At 64.5% G+C, this 14,272-nt stretch overlaps 1 protein-coding gene across 2 annotated transcripts in view; it reads left to right on the forward strand.

The window, feature by feature from the left end:
• The window catches only part of MYO7B (myosin VIIB), a 78,601-nt gene extending 64,983 nt beyond the window's left edge, over positions 1 to 13,618 (forward strand). For both annotated transcript variants that reach the window (XM_057745489.1, XM_057745490.1), the window contains 18 exons: positions 117 to 284; positions 3,062 to 3,179; positions 3,267 to 3,393; positions 4,413 to 4,579; positions 5,589 to 5,770; positions 6,715 to 6,845; positions 7,160 to 7,317; positions 7,508 to 7,661; positions 8,172 to 8,327; positions 9,198 to 9,303; positions 10,109 to 10,222; positions 10,495 to 10,582; positions 11,169 to 11,275; positions 11,742 to 11,927; positions 12,177 to 12,293; positions 12,506 to 12,589; positions 12,775 to 12,894; positions 13,302 to 13,618. In XM_057745489.1, coding sequence (XP_057601472.1) covers positions 117 to 284; positions 3,062 to 3,179; positions 3,267 to 3,393; positions 4,413 to 4,579; positions 5,589 to 5,770; positions 6,715 to 6,845; positions 7,160 to 7,317; positions 7,508 to 7,661; positions 8,172 to 8,327; positions 9,198 to 9,303; positions 10,109 to 10,222; positions 10,495 to 10,582; positions 11,169 to 11,275; positions 11,742 to 11,927; positions 12,177 to 12,293; positions 12,506 to 12,589; positions 12,775 to 12,894; positions 13,302 to 13,580 — 2,562 coding nt within the window. In that variant the 3' untranslated portion in view covers positions 13,581 to 13,618. The remainder of the gene's footprint in view (positions 1 to 116; positions 285 to 3,061; positions 3,180 to 3,266; positions 3,394 to 4,412; positions 4,580 to 5,588; positions 5,771 to 6,714; positions 6,846 to 7,159; positions 7,318 to 7,507; positions 7,662 to 8,171; positions 8,328 to 9,197; positions 9,304 to 10,108; positions 10,223 to 10,494; positions 10,583 to 11,168; positions 11,276 to 11,741; positions 11,928 to 12,176; positions 12,294 to 12,505; positions 12,590 to 12,774; positions 12,895 to 13,301) is intronic.
• Positions 13,619 to 14,272: the final 654 nt, after the last annotated feature.

Raw genomic sequence — 14,272 nt, forward strand, 5'->3', positions numbered from 1 at the left:
GTCCTGCCTGGTGGAGGTGGCTGGTCCCCTCTGCTGTGCCAGGGCGAGTGCGTCCTGGGGCAGGGTGGGCTCTCATACATCCCCCCACCCCGCTGTGTGTCCCCCGGGCTGTGCAGGAGGAAGAGCTGGTGGAACTGCTGGCCCAGCACTGCTACGTGCAGCTCGGAGCCTCGCCGGGGAGCCAGGCTGTTCAGGAGTTGCTGCCCAGCTGTGTCCCCTCCAAGCTGTACAGGACCAAGTCCCCAGAGAAGTGGGCCAGCCTGGTCACCACCGCCCATGCCAAGGTCAGCCTCCCCAGAGCCTGTGCACTCGGGCTATGTGGCTCTTTTGGGGGGGTCGTGGGTGTGTAGAGGGGATGGAGACCCCGTTACGAGTCCCTGCTCACTGGAGGATGGGAGAGTAACTTGCTGGTCCGCATAGCCCTGTCTCTTCAGGTTTAAACAATCTCATTCAGGTCCACGCCCTCTCACAGGCCCGTTCCCCCTTCCCTCCTCCTTCCAAGTTGGCATCTTGCATGCGTCAGGACCGCTCAGCCCTGCGCTGGTCTCTACTGCAGTGTCAGCCCTTGGCCTTTGGGCGCAAGAGAGCAGCCCCAGCTGCTGACCGTGAGCCTGCCCTGTGAGGCCCCATGCTGGCCCCAGGCCTTACGGTGTCCCCTTGCTGGGCCCTGTGTGCCCGGGGCTGGCCCTGGACAGCAGGGACGGCTGTCCCCTCTTCCACCCCTACTTGATCCGCCCACACCAAGGGAAGCTGGCTCCTGCAGGCTCACAGCCTCCTCCCCAAACCTCTACCCACACCTCCCAACACATACTCATGTTCTCGAGGTCACCCACACCCGCGGACGTTTCTGCTGCTCCCTGAACTTCCACCCCAAGAGGGGACAAACACAGCCGTCCGACTCAGTCCCCCTGCCTCTCCTCCCCTCCCCACAGGGCTGTCCCAAACCTGCCCCTCTGTCAGAGCCTCCTTCCTCGTAGGGGCTTTGCTCTGCAACGCGGCATGAGGGTGCAAAGGCATCTCTGAGGGCCTGGCTGGCGGCGGCTGCAGCCGCTGCAGGAGAGCTGCACACGGGGGGTTACTGAGGACACAACCCTTTGGTTAATGCCTCCCCGCTTCAGTTATCCCCGTGGCTCTGGGAGGGGCCGAGAAAGAACAGGACAGGCAGTGGGAAATACGAAGGCAGCATGGCGCCCGTTGGTCAGGGGCTGACAGCCCGCGGCAGGAGATGAGCCCCGGGGGAGTGGTTCAGGCAGGAGGCGCCGTCCAAGTTCAGAGAAGAACAGGGAGGATGATCGAGGGACGCACTCTCCATTCCGGCCACACGGAAAGAGGTGCTCAAAGTGGGTCTGTGGACAAGGAGCCTGTGGGCCTGTGGTGGGGGAATGCAGCTCGCTCTGTCTTGCTCTTAGGGAGTCACAGTGTGCAGCCCTTAGGAAAGGCTCTGAGAAGTCCCGCAGGAGAAAAGCCTGATTGTCTGACCCCGTATCCCTCACGCAAGCTTGACTACAGAAGCTTTGTTCCACAAGGCAGTCGCTGGCATCCCTTGGGGACAATCCTGGGACAGGAATTTGGGGAAGCAAACCCTGGTGGTTATTTTTGGTGTTCCCCAGCCTGAGCGGATGTGTTTACAGGGGAGAGGCCATGGACTTTTTAGGGCTAGTACCAGACAGAGGGGAAGAAGAGATGCACACGAAGTGGCTTGGTGATTTGGGAAGAGTAAAGAATTAGAAGATTTATGCCATCATTTTTTTCTAAAGTGAACATAGTTTCACTGATTTTTTTGCATTAAACGCTTAAAACACAGACATTACCAAATAAGCCAGAAAATACAGACAAATACAAAGGAAAAAGGGAAATCACCAATAGTATCACATCACAGAGCTCATGCCTCTTAACCTTATGGTACATATGCCTCCAGACTGCCTTATTCGCATGTACACAACGGAGATGTGAATATGATTGAAGCAAGAGAAACACGCCTTTTTAAAAAACAAAAATAGGATTATCATTAGACAACTTTCAACCCGCTTCTTCACTTAACAGTTTGGATCTCTACTTCTGTGTCACTAAATACTAATCTCTCTGTTTTTAAGGGCTGCGTAGTACTGCATTCATAATTCACTCACTGATCCCCACTGATGAATGTTAAGGTCACGCCCCATTTTTCACTGTTGAAACAACGAGGTGAACCTCTTTGTAGTTACAGCTTTTATGTGTCTGCGGGTTATTTCATCAGGATCAAGTTCTAGAAAAGGGATTTCAGAAAGTGAATGTTCTAAAACCCTTGACACCTGTTGCCACGCGCCAGATCTCAGGTAGGATGTATCAGTTTACATCCCCGATCTGGTACGTGAATGTTAACACAACCAGCTTTTAAAGTAGGAACAAGGGAAATAACATTTTAGCGATTAGCACAGAGCAGTGAGATGGGGAGAGGAAAGGGTGAGGGTGGGGAAGAGCCGAGGTCGGGGGGAAGAAGGAAGGTGAGATAAGACTTGGGGTAGGGGGCGGTTGAGGTGAAGGTCCCTGAAAGACGCCTCCCAGATGTGCAGACCAAGAGCTCCAGAGAAGAGAGGCCGAGAGGGACACCACCAACACACAGACACACACACCACGGGGGGCCTTGGGCACGGAGCAGCGTGCAGCCCCTGGAGGCCAGTGTCGGCCGGAGCCCGCCCGAGCCCGCAGACAGAGGCGCGCAGATGGGTGCGCACAGACAAGGGTGCTTGCAGACAGGGGCCCGTAGACGTGAGCCCACAGACACCTGCACGTGACCCTCACAGTCCTCCAGGCTGAGGCAGTGAGCAGCAGCCTGGCCCTACAGCCCTCTGGAGCTCTGATGCGGAAGAGGCCAAGCCTTCCTCCCTTCTCAAAACCACCAGTGAGGGGTCCTCCCCAGTCCATCAGAGCCCCGCCCCCCCAGCCCTCGTCGGCACTGGTCCGGCTTTAGGTGGAGGCGTCACAGGATGACCCAGCAAATGAGCACCCTGAGCGCTGGGCGAGTAGTTAGCGGGGGGATGATGAGTGAGGGAGGTGACACACCATCGTGTCCTCCACGCAGGCAGCGTACACCCAGAAGCGGGCCACGCCGCTGGCCGTGCAGGAGCAGGTGGTGGACACCGCCTGCCTGAAGTGGCCGCTGCTGTTCTCCCGGCTCTTTGAAGTCACCACACTCTCAGGTAGCGGTGTCTGACGGGGTAAGAGGGTGCAGGTGGGCCCCCACCCCGGGCCGTCCGAGGCTTCACACTTCTGTCTCCTTCGGCCAGGCCCCCGACTGCCCAAGACTCAGCTGATCTTGGCTGTTAACTGGAAGGGGCTGTACTTCCTGGACCAAAAAGAGAAGATGCTCCTAGAACTCTCTTTCCTAGAGGTCATGAGCCTGATCACCAACAGGTGGGCGCCCTGAGGGACGATGCCCCAAATCTCTCTCTCCCCACAACCTCAGTCCTTGGGGGCTCCAGGAGAGACAGGGAGAGGAGGGGGCACGTTGTCCCTGGGAGTCCAGCTGGCTCACACCACATCACACCTGCAGTGTGATGGCCATTGGATCAGAACCCACCGTCTGCTGTCCCAGGGCCAGCACTGTGTCTGCATATCACACATTGCCTTCTTAAGCTTCCTTTAGAACCCAGCCCCGCCGGGAGAAAGGCACATAAGCTTGCAGCCTTCGGGGTGTACGTTCACTTATACCCTCCTTCCCTGCTCCTGGGTGGGAACTGCTCACTCGGAGGTTCCAGCCGTCTGGGAGAAGGAGCGAGGGACAGGGCTCTGTGTGCAGGGCGCGGAGCAGCACGAGGGCAGCCTTGCACACTGGTGGGACCTCAGAGGCCCCGTCCCTGTGCTTCTCCTGCTGAGAAGGCCTGCCTGTGCCCTGCCAGAGACCCCCTTGGTTAAAGCACATCCGGTGTGGCATGACCACTGTGGTCGTAACTGGTGTGTGCAGGGCGCAGGCTGGCCACAGCACGGAGGCTGACCATGCTGGGTGCTCTCCTCCGTGCCAATAAGTACTCCCAGCACCCCCCAGTCTGCAGATAAACAAACCAGGGCAGAGGCTGGGTAGCTCGCCCAAGCTCAGCCAGGCTGGGTTCCGTCTCTGCCACCATTCTTTGCGGCGGCCCTGTGGTGGCCCTGCAGGCCAGCCACCACCTTGCCTGCCCGAAACCTACCCCACAGACTGGGGCTCAGTACCGCCGCTGCCTTTGAAGCCCACGGGACGCAGCGCGCACTCGCCTGCCCGCACACGCAGTGGGGCCCGGGGCTGGGGCAGACCCACGCTCAGCCCGTGGCCCTGCACCCGCCGCTGGGTTTCTTCATTTGTAACTCGGGCGGGTCACCCCTCCGAGGCTGTCATGGGGCAGACGCGGGGGAGCGGGGAGGAGCCCTCTGGTCACGCCATCCCCTTTCCTCCTCAGGGAGGCCCGGGGTGGGCAGAGGCTGGCGCTCTCCACGCTGCACGAAGAGGAGTACGAGTTCAGGTCCCATAGCAGCGTGGCCATCGCCGAGCTGGTGGCCTTGTTTCTGGACGGCTTGAAGGAGAGGTCCATGTTCGCCATGGCCCTGCAGGACAGGAAGGCCACAGGTGCCCAGCCAGGCGGGGAGGGGACCCGGTGAGGGGCCGCTCGAATGGCCGGTGGGAGGGTGGCTTGCTCGCGCCAGGTCCCAGTGGTCGCATGGCAGGGGGGGTGCAGGGACTCGAGCAGAGAGAGAGAGACCACGACGCCCGCCCTGGGGGGCAGCTGTGGGCAAGGCCCTCCTTTCTACCAGATGAGGGAGCTCAAGCAGGGATCTCAAAGCCTCCAAAGTGAAGCACACTGAGGGCTGTCCTACTGCCAGAAGCTCAGGAAGGACCAGCGCCCTCACTGCAGAGAAGCACTGGGCCACCAGCCCGTGCCTTGCAGCCATCCCCACAGCCACCTTGTTGTCCCATTTTGTTGTCCCATTTAGCGGACAAGGACTGGAAGCTCAGAGAAGGGGCACAACTTGTTCAGGGCTGCACAGCTTGGGGGGGGTGGGGGGGCGATGAGCCCTGGCAGTCTAGCTCTGGCCACGGCTTCCCTGAGCACAGCTGGAAATTAGGCTTCAGAAGGGAGGGGGTGGGGGAGGGCTGTGCACGGGGTCTTAACTGCGGGAAGAAACGTCAGCAGAAGCTTTGTCCCCGTGGCCCATTCCATCCTCACAACAGCCCCAGGGGGAGGGGTGCTTTTCTCCATTTACAGTTGAGGAAACAGGCTCAGAAAGGTCACCCAGCTCCCGGGCAGGTGTGGCGACTGCCAGCTGGTTCTATTCCTTTGGTCCACCTGCTTCCCAGTTTGCTGGCCACCTCCCGGTCAGGCCTCTGAGCAGGTCTCACCAGCTTCTGCCGCCCCAGGCTGTGCCAGTCTAGGCCCCTTGAGGGCCCGAGCTCAGAGAATGCCACCACCGCTCACTCTCGTGGGGGCCTTGGGCCCACCGCTCTGCGTCTCCGTTTCCCCACCTGTCAAAGGAGACGGCCCACAGGATGCCAGCACGGCCTGTGGCCTCCGCTGAGCCCTTAGGAAATGGCATCTTCTCTACCCCTGTGTGTGTGTCCGTGTGACCTGGATTTGTAGAGGATGCCACCCTCCTGCCCTTCAAGAAGGGGGACTTGCTGATCCTGACAAAGAAGCAGGGACTGCTGGCCTCTGAGAATTGGACCCTGGCCCAGAATGACAGAACGGAGAGGACGGGGCTGGTGCCCACGGCCTGCCTCTACACCATCCCAACGGTCACCAAGCCCTCGGCACAGCTGCTGGTAACTCAGATGCTCACCTGGCCTCAGCTGGGCACCCGTGAGCACCTGGGCAAGTGACCGAGATGCCCAGCCTGGGGTCCTAGCTCAGGGGCCTGGGCCCCACCTTGCAGAAATCCTGGGCATCATGTCAGCTCTGCCAGCCCCATTGTCCCTCTGGGGTGATGGAGAGGCTGCGAGTGCTTGTGCGTTTGTGCGCAGGCTGCAAATGCCTGGCCAGCATTGGCACTTAGTAGGTGCTCAATCAGTGCGTGTTCCTTCCAGCCCTCCCACCAGGAAGTGTCCTGGGGATGAACAAGTCCTAGTCTCAGCCTCACTGAAACCCTGACCCAAGGGGGCTCAAGTCTCCCTAACCCTGACAACCACTCACCGCAGCCCCCAAGACCAGCCTCCCAGGGAGACAGGACAGACAGACATTCTAATGTGCAAGCATTGAGTGCCAACTGCATGCCCCATGCCTGCAATACAGGATTGAACACAGTAGCATCTCTGCCCTCGGAGCATTTGGGTGAAGGATGACTTGATGGCAAGTGTACAAAGTGCCACCAGGAAGAAACACCAGTTGTCATGGGAGCAAATCCCAGGGTGGGCGCTTGCCCCATCCAGGAAGGCATTCCTGAGGGACTGGCACTTGCGCCAAGGCCTGAAGGAAGTGGGGGCTCCGGCCGGCAGGGCCAGAGAGAGAGCTGTCCCTGAGGAGAGGTGCCCCAGGGAAGGGGAGCGTGGTGGGCCTTAGAGCTCTCCCAAGGGAAAGGAAACAGGCTCGGAGACGTTGCGTCACTGGTCCTGGGCCACACAGCAGGTGACCCACGAAGGGTAGGCCCAGGCCTGTCCAGCCCTGTGGTCCGGCCCCTCCGAAGCCTCTGGGCAACCAGGCCAGGAGGAGCTCTTGGGCAGGGCCTCGTGGGCAGGGGCTCCTGGACACCCACAGGCCCGTGCCCCCACAGAGCTTGCTGGCCATGTCACCAGAGAAGCGGAAGCTGGCAGCCCAGGAGGGACGGCACGCAGAGCCGCCCCGCGAGGAGCCGCCCGAGGAGAAGCTGCACACCCTAGAGGAATTCTCCTACGAGTTTTTTAGGTGCCTGCCCTGCCCACCCCGAGAACCCACCCCAACAAGCCTCTCTCTGCTTCCTGGGGGCTGGGAGGCCATGAAGGCAGGTGCAGTGCCCACCTGGCCTCCCTGGGTAGGGAGGGGACCCTCTGACCCTCCCACGACCACCCCATTTCTTAGCTGAGTGCTGTGCACCCAGAGGGCATCCCGCGAGGACCCGCAGTGGAGCCGGGCTCTCTCCCCACTGTGTGTGCACGGCCCGTGGTGGGGAGGGGACGGCGAGAAGTCCGGGCAGAGGCGGTGTGAGCAGGGCCCTCACCCCCGGCCCCCATCCCTGACAGGGTCCCGGAGAAGGAGACGGTCAGCAGAGCCATGCTGCCCCTGGCCCGGACCCGGGGCCACCTGTGGGCGCACTCAGCGGAGCCGCTGCGGCAGCCTCTGCTCAGGCGCGTGCATGCCAGCGCTGAGCTGCGGGATGTCGCCTGTCAGATCTTCATTGATATCCTTTCCTGGCCAGCCTGCCCCAGCTCCAGGCGGAGCCCACGGGCACAGGCCCCAAAGCCAGCCTGCCCGGGGGCCGGGTCTCACAGGGCACAGGGCAGAGGGCCGCTCCAGGGTCCGCGTGGGGCCGGGGTCGGGGTCAGTGGGGACAGGCAGCCGCGCCGACACGTTCTCCTTGACGGCCGCACCCATCCTCAGGTACATGGGTGACTACCCGTCTCGGCAGGCCTGGACCTCCCTGGAGCTCACAGACCAGATCTTCTCACCGGCCCTGCAGGAGGCAGCCCTGCAGGATGAGGTTTACTGCCAGATCCTGAAGCAGCTGACGCACAACACCAACAGGTCTGCGGGGACCCGGGAGGGACGGAGGGCACAGCACGTGCCGGTTGCCAGGCCCAGGGACCCCGCAGGCCTCGCCTCAGCCCCCAGACGCTGTGCCCGCTGTTCAGAGGGGGAGGCAGCACCTCGTGGAGGCGGCCCTCACAGCAACAGTGGGAAGGTTGGGCCCTGGTGTGTCCCTGACTTCCTGGGCTGGTCAGAGCTGGAGGGAGACAGACCTGCCCTGGGCCCTTCCTCTCCCGTCCTCTCTCCTTTCTCACCTGGGCAGGCCCTGGTCTCTCTAAGCCTCAGTGTTCTCCTCCACAAAATGGGTACAGTAGCACCCCATCCCCTTCTTGTGGGTGGAGAAACCTTGGTGAAACTGACAGCAGCACAGCGGCCTCCTGCCCAGAGCCTCAGGCAGGCCTTGGATCATAAGATAAATCCTAAAAAGCCTCGTCTCCCTGAGGTGCCTGGCTGGCCCGGGCTTCCAGGAGGGCTCCCTGCTGGGCTGACCGGCGCTTCCATCCACAGGTACAGCGAAGAGCGGGGCTGGCAGCTGCTGTGGCTCTGCACTGGCCTCTTCCCCCCTGGCAAGGCGCTGCTGCCCCATGCCCAGAAGTTCATAGACACACGGAGAAGGAAGGTGCTGGCCCCCGACTGCAGCCGCCGCATCCAGAGGGTCATGAGGTGAGCCCGCCAGCCCCTAGCCCCCGGGAACGTCAGCTTGGGGATGCTGAGGGGCCCCAGCGGCCCTCCAGGAGCTCATGGTCCCGTGGGGACACCCGCCAGCGGAGCCAGACTCGGCTTCCTCTCCAGAAGCTGGTGTCAGTCTGGGGAGGCAGGACCCGGTCCCAACAACCGGGGAGAACGTTGGAAAGTGAGGCCCAGGAGGGTTGCAGAGAGGCCGGGGTGGTCAGTGGAGGTTTCTGGACACAGGCTCCCCCTACCCCCAAGCCTGCCTGTCCAGGGCAGAGAGGGTAGTGCCCGTAGGCCAGAGGATGACCTTGATGTCCCCAGCCACCTGTGTCCCCACCTAGCCCAGCCCAGAGAGGTCGAGCTCAGACTCATCCCTGCCAACCCGTCCTGCAGTTCTTCCCTGGCTCTGCCTGCCCTCCGGCCCTGGCTTGGTCTCCCATACCTGTGGGAGAGGGCGGGTGACCTTGTGAGCAGCCGTGACAGCGAGTGGCAGCCTAGATCCTGACGGGGAAGACGGGTGTCCCCATCCCCCACCCAATGTCGGGATGTGTGAGAATGAGAAAACGACCCACCCTGCCTGCTGGCACCCGCCCAGGACGCCCGGCCAGCCTGGGTCCCCTCCTCACATGTGTCTTCAGAACCTCGGGGCACCTGGGAGATGAGGCCAGGCTGGCCTCTGCCGCCTCCTCTGAGCCACGTGCCCAACACCCCAGGCAGGGCAGCCCCCTGGGAACCACGGTGGTCTCCGGGGTTAGTGTTTGTTTCGCACCTGGCGTATAGCCTAGCTTAGACTCTGGGAGCTGGGGCTGGGCCCAGGCGGGGCTGGCAGGAGGCCTGTGCAATGAGCACTGTCTGCTCTAGGACGGGGCCCCGGAAGCAGCCCCCACACCAGGTGGAGGTGGCGGCCGTGGAGCAGAACACCTCCCGTGTCTGCCACAGGATCTGCTTGCCCAACGACACGAGTGAGGTGAGCCCCCGCGTCCCCTCACCCAGGGACGCGCAGCGGGAGCAAGGTCCCTCCCCACCAGGGTCATCCGAGGACGGCCAGGAGACACCGCGGGACACGGCTGTTTCTGACTGCGTGGATGGCCTCCCCTCCGTGCTCTCCCAGCCCTGCCCCATCTCCCAAAACGACCACGTGGCCGCCCTGGTCCCCTCGAGCGCCAACTGAGTGCGGGGCGCCCTCAGGTGCTCCGGGCCACACGGGGCGGGGGGGCCCCAGGGAGGCTGTAGTGCACTTGGGGGTTGGGATGTTCCAAAGGCACGGGGAGCCTTCCGGGCCGGGCACAGGAGAGAAGCGGCCAGAAGGCTGGGCAGCAAGGCGGAGTCCCGGGACCCGCGGGCCCCTCGGGCGTCCGACCCGGCCCTGGGGCATGGCGAGCGGGGGCGGTCATCAGGGTGCCTGTGTACAGAGCCCAGTCCCCCGCTGGGGACGGCGGGGGGGGGGACGGGTGGGAGGCGGGAGACCCTCGGCCAAGTGGCGGCAGCGGAGCGAGGGGCTGGGGGGGCGGGGCCGACTGTGGCCTCGACAAAGTTCCCACAGTCTGGCGGCAGGCTCTCAGCACAAGTTCAAAAGGCTGGGCCTCTTGGGGCCCCCGAGAGCGAGCCCTGGGACCAAACAGCGCACGCATCTGGCCAGCTTTCCAGCGGGGACATCGTGCCCTCTCAGGACAGGGCACGCCCAGCCCCCGCCGGCCGCCGCGTTGGGCTGTGGAGGCTCGTCCGGGGCTGTGCCGTGTCCTGAGCCGTCCTCGTGCCGCCTCTCTCCCCAGATGCTGGAGGTGGGGACCGGCACCCGGGTGCGGGAGGTGTGCGACAGCGTTGCCGCCCGGCTGCAGCTTGCCTCCCGGGAGGGCTGCAGCCTCTTTATCAAGATTGCGGACAAGGTGCCAGCCCAGCAGGCCAGGGGCCGGGAGGGAAGGCGGGCGGGGGTCTCCCACCAGCGCTGGGCCAGGCCCCTCACGCAGGCTGATGGGACGAAGGCGGGAGGGGTCGTGGAGCCCACGGGTAGCCTGACTCAACCCCGGACAGGCCCTCGGGCGAGCAAGGCCGCCCCAGTGCGGCACCTGGCCTCCCAGGCCAGAGCTGGGTCCCCCGGGGGCTCCCTGGTCTCCGCACACCTGCATGTGCCCTGTACTCTCCCCTCCACCCGCCCCAGGTAATCAGCCAGAAGGAGGGGGACTTCTTCTTTGACTCCTTGCGGCAGGTGTCTGACTGGGTGAAAAAGAACAAGCCCCAAAAAGAAGGTGAGGGGCGGGCTCTGTGGGGCGGGGTGGGGGCGGGGAGGGAGAGGGGGGACGGGGAGGGGGGGCGGGGAGGGAGGCGGGGAGGAGGCGGGGGCGGGGAGGGAGTGTTGAGGGACATGAGGCAGGGCCGGGCTTCTCTGCCTCCTGGGCCAGGGTCGGATGTCTCCCCGGGCCCCTCCTGCATGGCCATGCCCCTTCATTCATTCATTCCCCTTGGTGTCCTGAGTCACAGGCAGGTCAGGCCTGGGGCCAGGCGGTGGGGCCCTGCCCAGAGAGCTCTCCTGGGATGGGGCAGGCCAAGAACACGTGGTGGGACTGCGGGGTGATAAAGGGTGCACGGGGGCAGAGGGGGGCCTGACCCCACGGGGAGGGCCAGGAACGCTCCTGGAGAAGGTGGCCTCTACACGCGTCTTGAAGGATGAGGAAGAGCTGGGGGCCAGGGAGGAAGGGGCATGGAGGCTTCCCGCGGGGGAGGCCGCGGTAGCGATGCCAGGGGCCAAGGGGCAGGGTGCAGGGGGTGGGCGGGCAGTGCCCCAGGCCTGTCGGGCCAGGGCCAGGCTTGGTGCTCACCGCCGCCCCTGCCCAGGGGCCCCTGTGACACTCCCCTACCAGGTGTACTTCATGCGGAAACTGTGGCTCGGCGTGGCCCCGGGGAAAGATGTGAAGGCAGACACCATACTCCATTACCATCAGGTACCCAGGCAGCCCATCCTGGTGGGGGCAGGGGCCGCCCTCGCTCTAGCCCACACCTGCCCTGAGAGTGGAGCACGGCCACCTTAGCCCTGGGCACCCACCTCCCACCCAGGGCCTCGTGGTGGGCCGGCCATGCCCCTGAGGGTTCTGGAGCCAGGAGCGGAGGGACAGTGGCATCTGGGGACACTGGCTGTACCTGCAGCATGCCTTCCGGGGAGGGGAGGGCGCCGAGGGCCCCGCAGCCCGTGGCGCTCGGGCCCTTGCCCTGAAGGGGTGGTGCAGGCCTTGGCCTCCATGGCAAGACGTCAGGGAGCCCTGCCCCCACTCAGCAGTCTTCCCTCTGCCGGGAGCCTTACCCTGAGGACCTTAGCTTTTTGCGGGCTCCGTCACCTGGATGAAGGTGGGCTACCACCTGAGATGAGCCAGAGATGGCAGCAACGTAACGCCAGGCGTGTCCTCCACCCAGGAGCTGCCCAAGTACCTGCGTGGGTTCCACAAGTGTTTGCGGGAGGACGCTGTCCACCTGGCAGGCCTCATCTACAAGGCCCAGTTTGGCAATGACCGGTCCCAGCTAGCTAGCATCCCCAAGATCCTGAGGGAGCTCGTGCCTGAGAACCTCACACGTCTGATGTCCTCGGAGGAATGGAAGAAGGTCCTTGGCCGGGGCTGGGGAGGGGGCGCTCGGCGGCTGCCCTTGCAGGGACCCACCCAGGTGCAGCCGCGGGGGATGGCCTGGGGCTGCTGTGACGCCTCCCCCCCACCGCCCCCCCCCCCCCCCCCCCCCGCGTTCACGGCCTCAGGCAGCAGCTGCTGCTCTGGGCCGGACCTCCAGGCCTGGCGTGGAGGGCCTGGTCGGGCAGTGGCCTCCACGCCGGCCCTCACTGGCCCTCACCTCCCCCAGAGCATCCTCCTGGCCTATGACAAGCACAAGGACAAGACAGTGGAGGAGGCCAAGGTGGCCTTCCTGAAGTGGATCTGCCGGTGGCCCACCTTCGGGTCTGCCTTCTTCGAGGTCAAGGTGGGCCGCGCCCCAGGCCCAGCTGTCCTGGCCGAGCAGGCTCCACCCAGCTCTGGCCCCAGCAGCCTCAGCTTCTCCCCCAAACACCCCACGGGCAGGGCCAGAGGCCAGGTCTGGGAGGGCACGTGTGCACGTGGGTGCCTGCGTCTCCGGGAGGGACCGCCTGGCCTCCCAGGCTGGGCTGTGATCACTGCGACCCCCTCCCTTTCCAGCAAACCTCGGAGCCCTCCTACCCAGACATCATCCTCATCGCCATCAACCGGCACGGGCTTCTGCTCATCCACCCCAAGACCAAGGTAGCGGCAGGGCCCCAGCAGGGCTGCGGAGGGTGCCGGGGTCCTGGGGCCCCTGCGCAGGTGGGGCTGCGCGCCTGCCCTCCCCCAGGTCACCCCGTGATCTCTGGAGGACTCCCAGCAGCAGCTCAGACCCAGGGCCCCTGAGCTTCGGCTGGCACCTGCCCACCCGCCTGCTGTGCCCCTAGGAACCGCTCACCACCTACCCCTTCACCAAGATCGCCAGCTGGAGCAGCGGCAGCACCTACTTCCACGTGGTGCTGGGCAGCCTGGGCCGCGGCAGCCGCCTGCTGTGTGAGACCTCTCTGGTGAGCCCCAGGCCCGGGGCCTCCTCCCAGCCCGGACACGAAGGACCCAGAGGCTCCGGACACTGGGTTTCCCCCACCCTGACCCAACCCCACCCCCGGCCACCGGGCAAGGTGCTCCCTGGGAGGGCCCGGCCCCCACGCCTGGGGTGGGCAGGCCGGGCTGGGCCAGCAGAGGCCTGCAAGGAGGCGCAGCGACGGGAAGGGCTGGGCGCGGCCCCCGGGGGCGTGGTGACAAGGCCTGGCGGGGGGCCTGTGGCCCTGGGGAGGGAAGGGGACGCGGGGTCCAGCTGCGTGAGCCCTGCTCCTCCCCTCGCCGCCCCGTGTGTCACTAAGGCAGAAGCTGGGCCCCCCAAGCCGTGGCCCAAGCAGTACCCCTCAGAGTGCGACCCCACCCTTCCCCGCGCCAGGGCTACAAGATGGACGACCTGCTGACCTCGTACGTGCAGCAGCTGCTGAGCACCGCGAACAGGCAGCGGGGCCCCCGGCCCTCCGTCCCGGCCACCCCGGGCGGCGAGGCCCTCCTGCCCATTCAACCGCCCTCCTGCACCGGGGGTCCTGGCAGGACTTCCCAGGAGCCTTCCTCTGGGCCCAGGGCCTGCCCGCTGCAGACAGCCTTTCAAGTCACCCTCTCCCCAGAACACCCCCAAGCCTCTGGCACGCCACGGGCCCCCTTCCCTAGGTGCTGAGTCTGAGCACCAAAGGCGGGAGCCCAGGGCAGGGCCGGGAGCGGCAGGTGGGGGGCGGAGGGGACCCCCAGGAATGTTCAATAAAAGTTCCACGGAGCAGTGGGGAGTGTGTCAGTGAGAGACGAGGCGGGGAGGGGGGGGGTCAGGTGGGCAGGAGGTGGCGGAGGCACTGGCCAGCAAAAGGTTCCTTCCAGAGAAAGCAGAAAGCACTGTGACCCGGCCAGGGACACGGGTGACAGCTCCATTCTCAGGGAGTGACCTCCTTCGTGTCTCCCTCCTCCCTTTCCTTCCACCCCCCTCCCTCCTTCCCTTCCTGCTTCTCAGAGGTGCTTCCTACAGGCCCCTCTGCACACCTTTCTTCCTCCCCCTGCAGGGTGCTGGACACAGGCTGCTGCCGGGAGGGTCTGGTGGAGGTGGCCGCTGGCTTCTCTGCCCAGACAGACAGCAGCGCTGGATGCAGGGCCTTGGAGCCTGGGCTCAGCCCTACGGCCCTGTCGGAGCCTGTCCCCCGACTCCACCCACCAGGCCAGCCTTCAAGGACTGAGGGTCTCTGTTGGCCTTGTCTCCGGTCCGGCTGGCAGCCTTGCCCTGGGACACCTGTCCCGTCCAGTGTCTGTCTCTCTAACCCCGCAGCAGCATGTCCACCCCGATGCCACAAAGCACACAGGCCCAGAGTCATGTAAAGAAGCCTT

This window comes from Hippopotamus amphibius, chromosome 8 (assembly GCF_030028045.1).
Source record: "Hippopotamus amphibius kiboko isolate mHipAmp2 chromosome 8, mHipAmp2.hap2, whole genome shotgun sequence".
NCBI lineage: Eukaryota > Metazoa > Chordata > Mammalia > Artiodactyla > Hippopotamidae > Hippopotamus > Hippopotamus amphibius.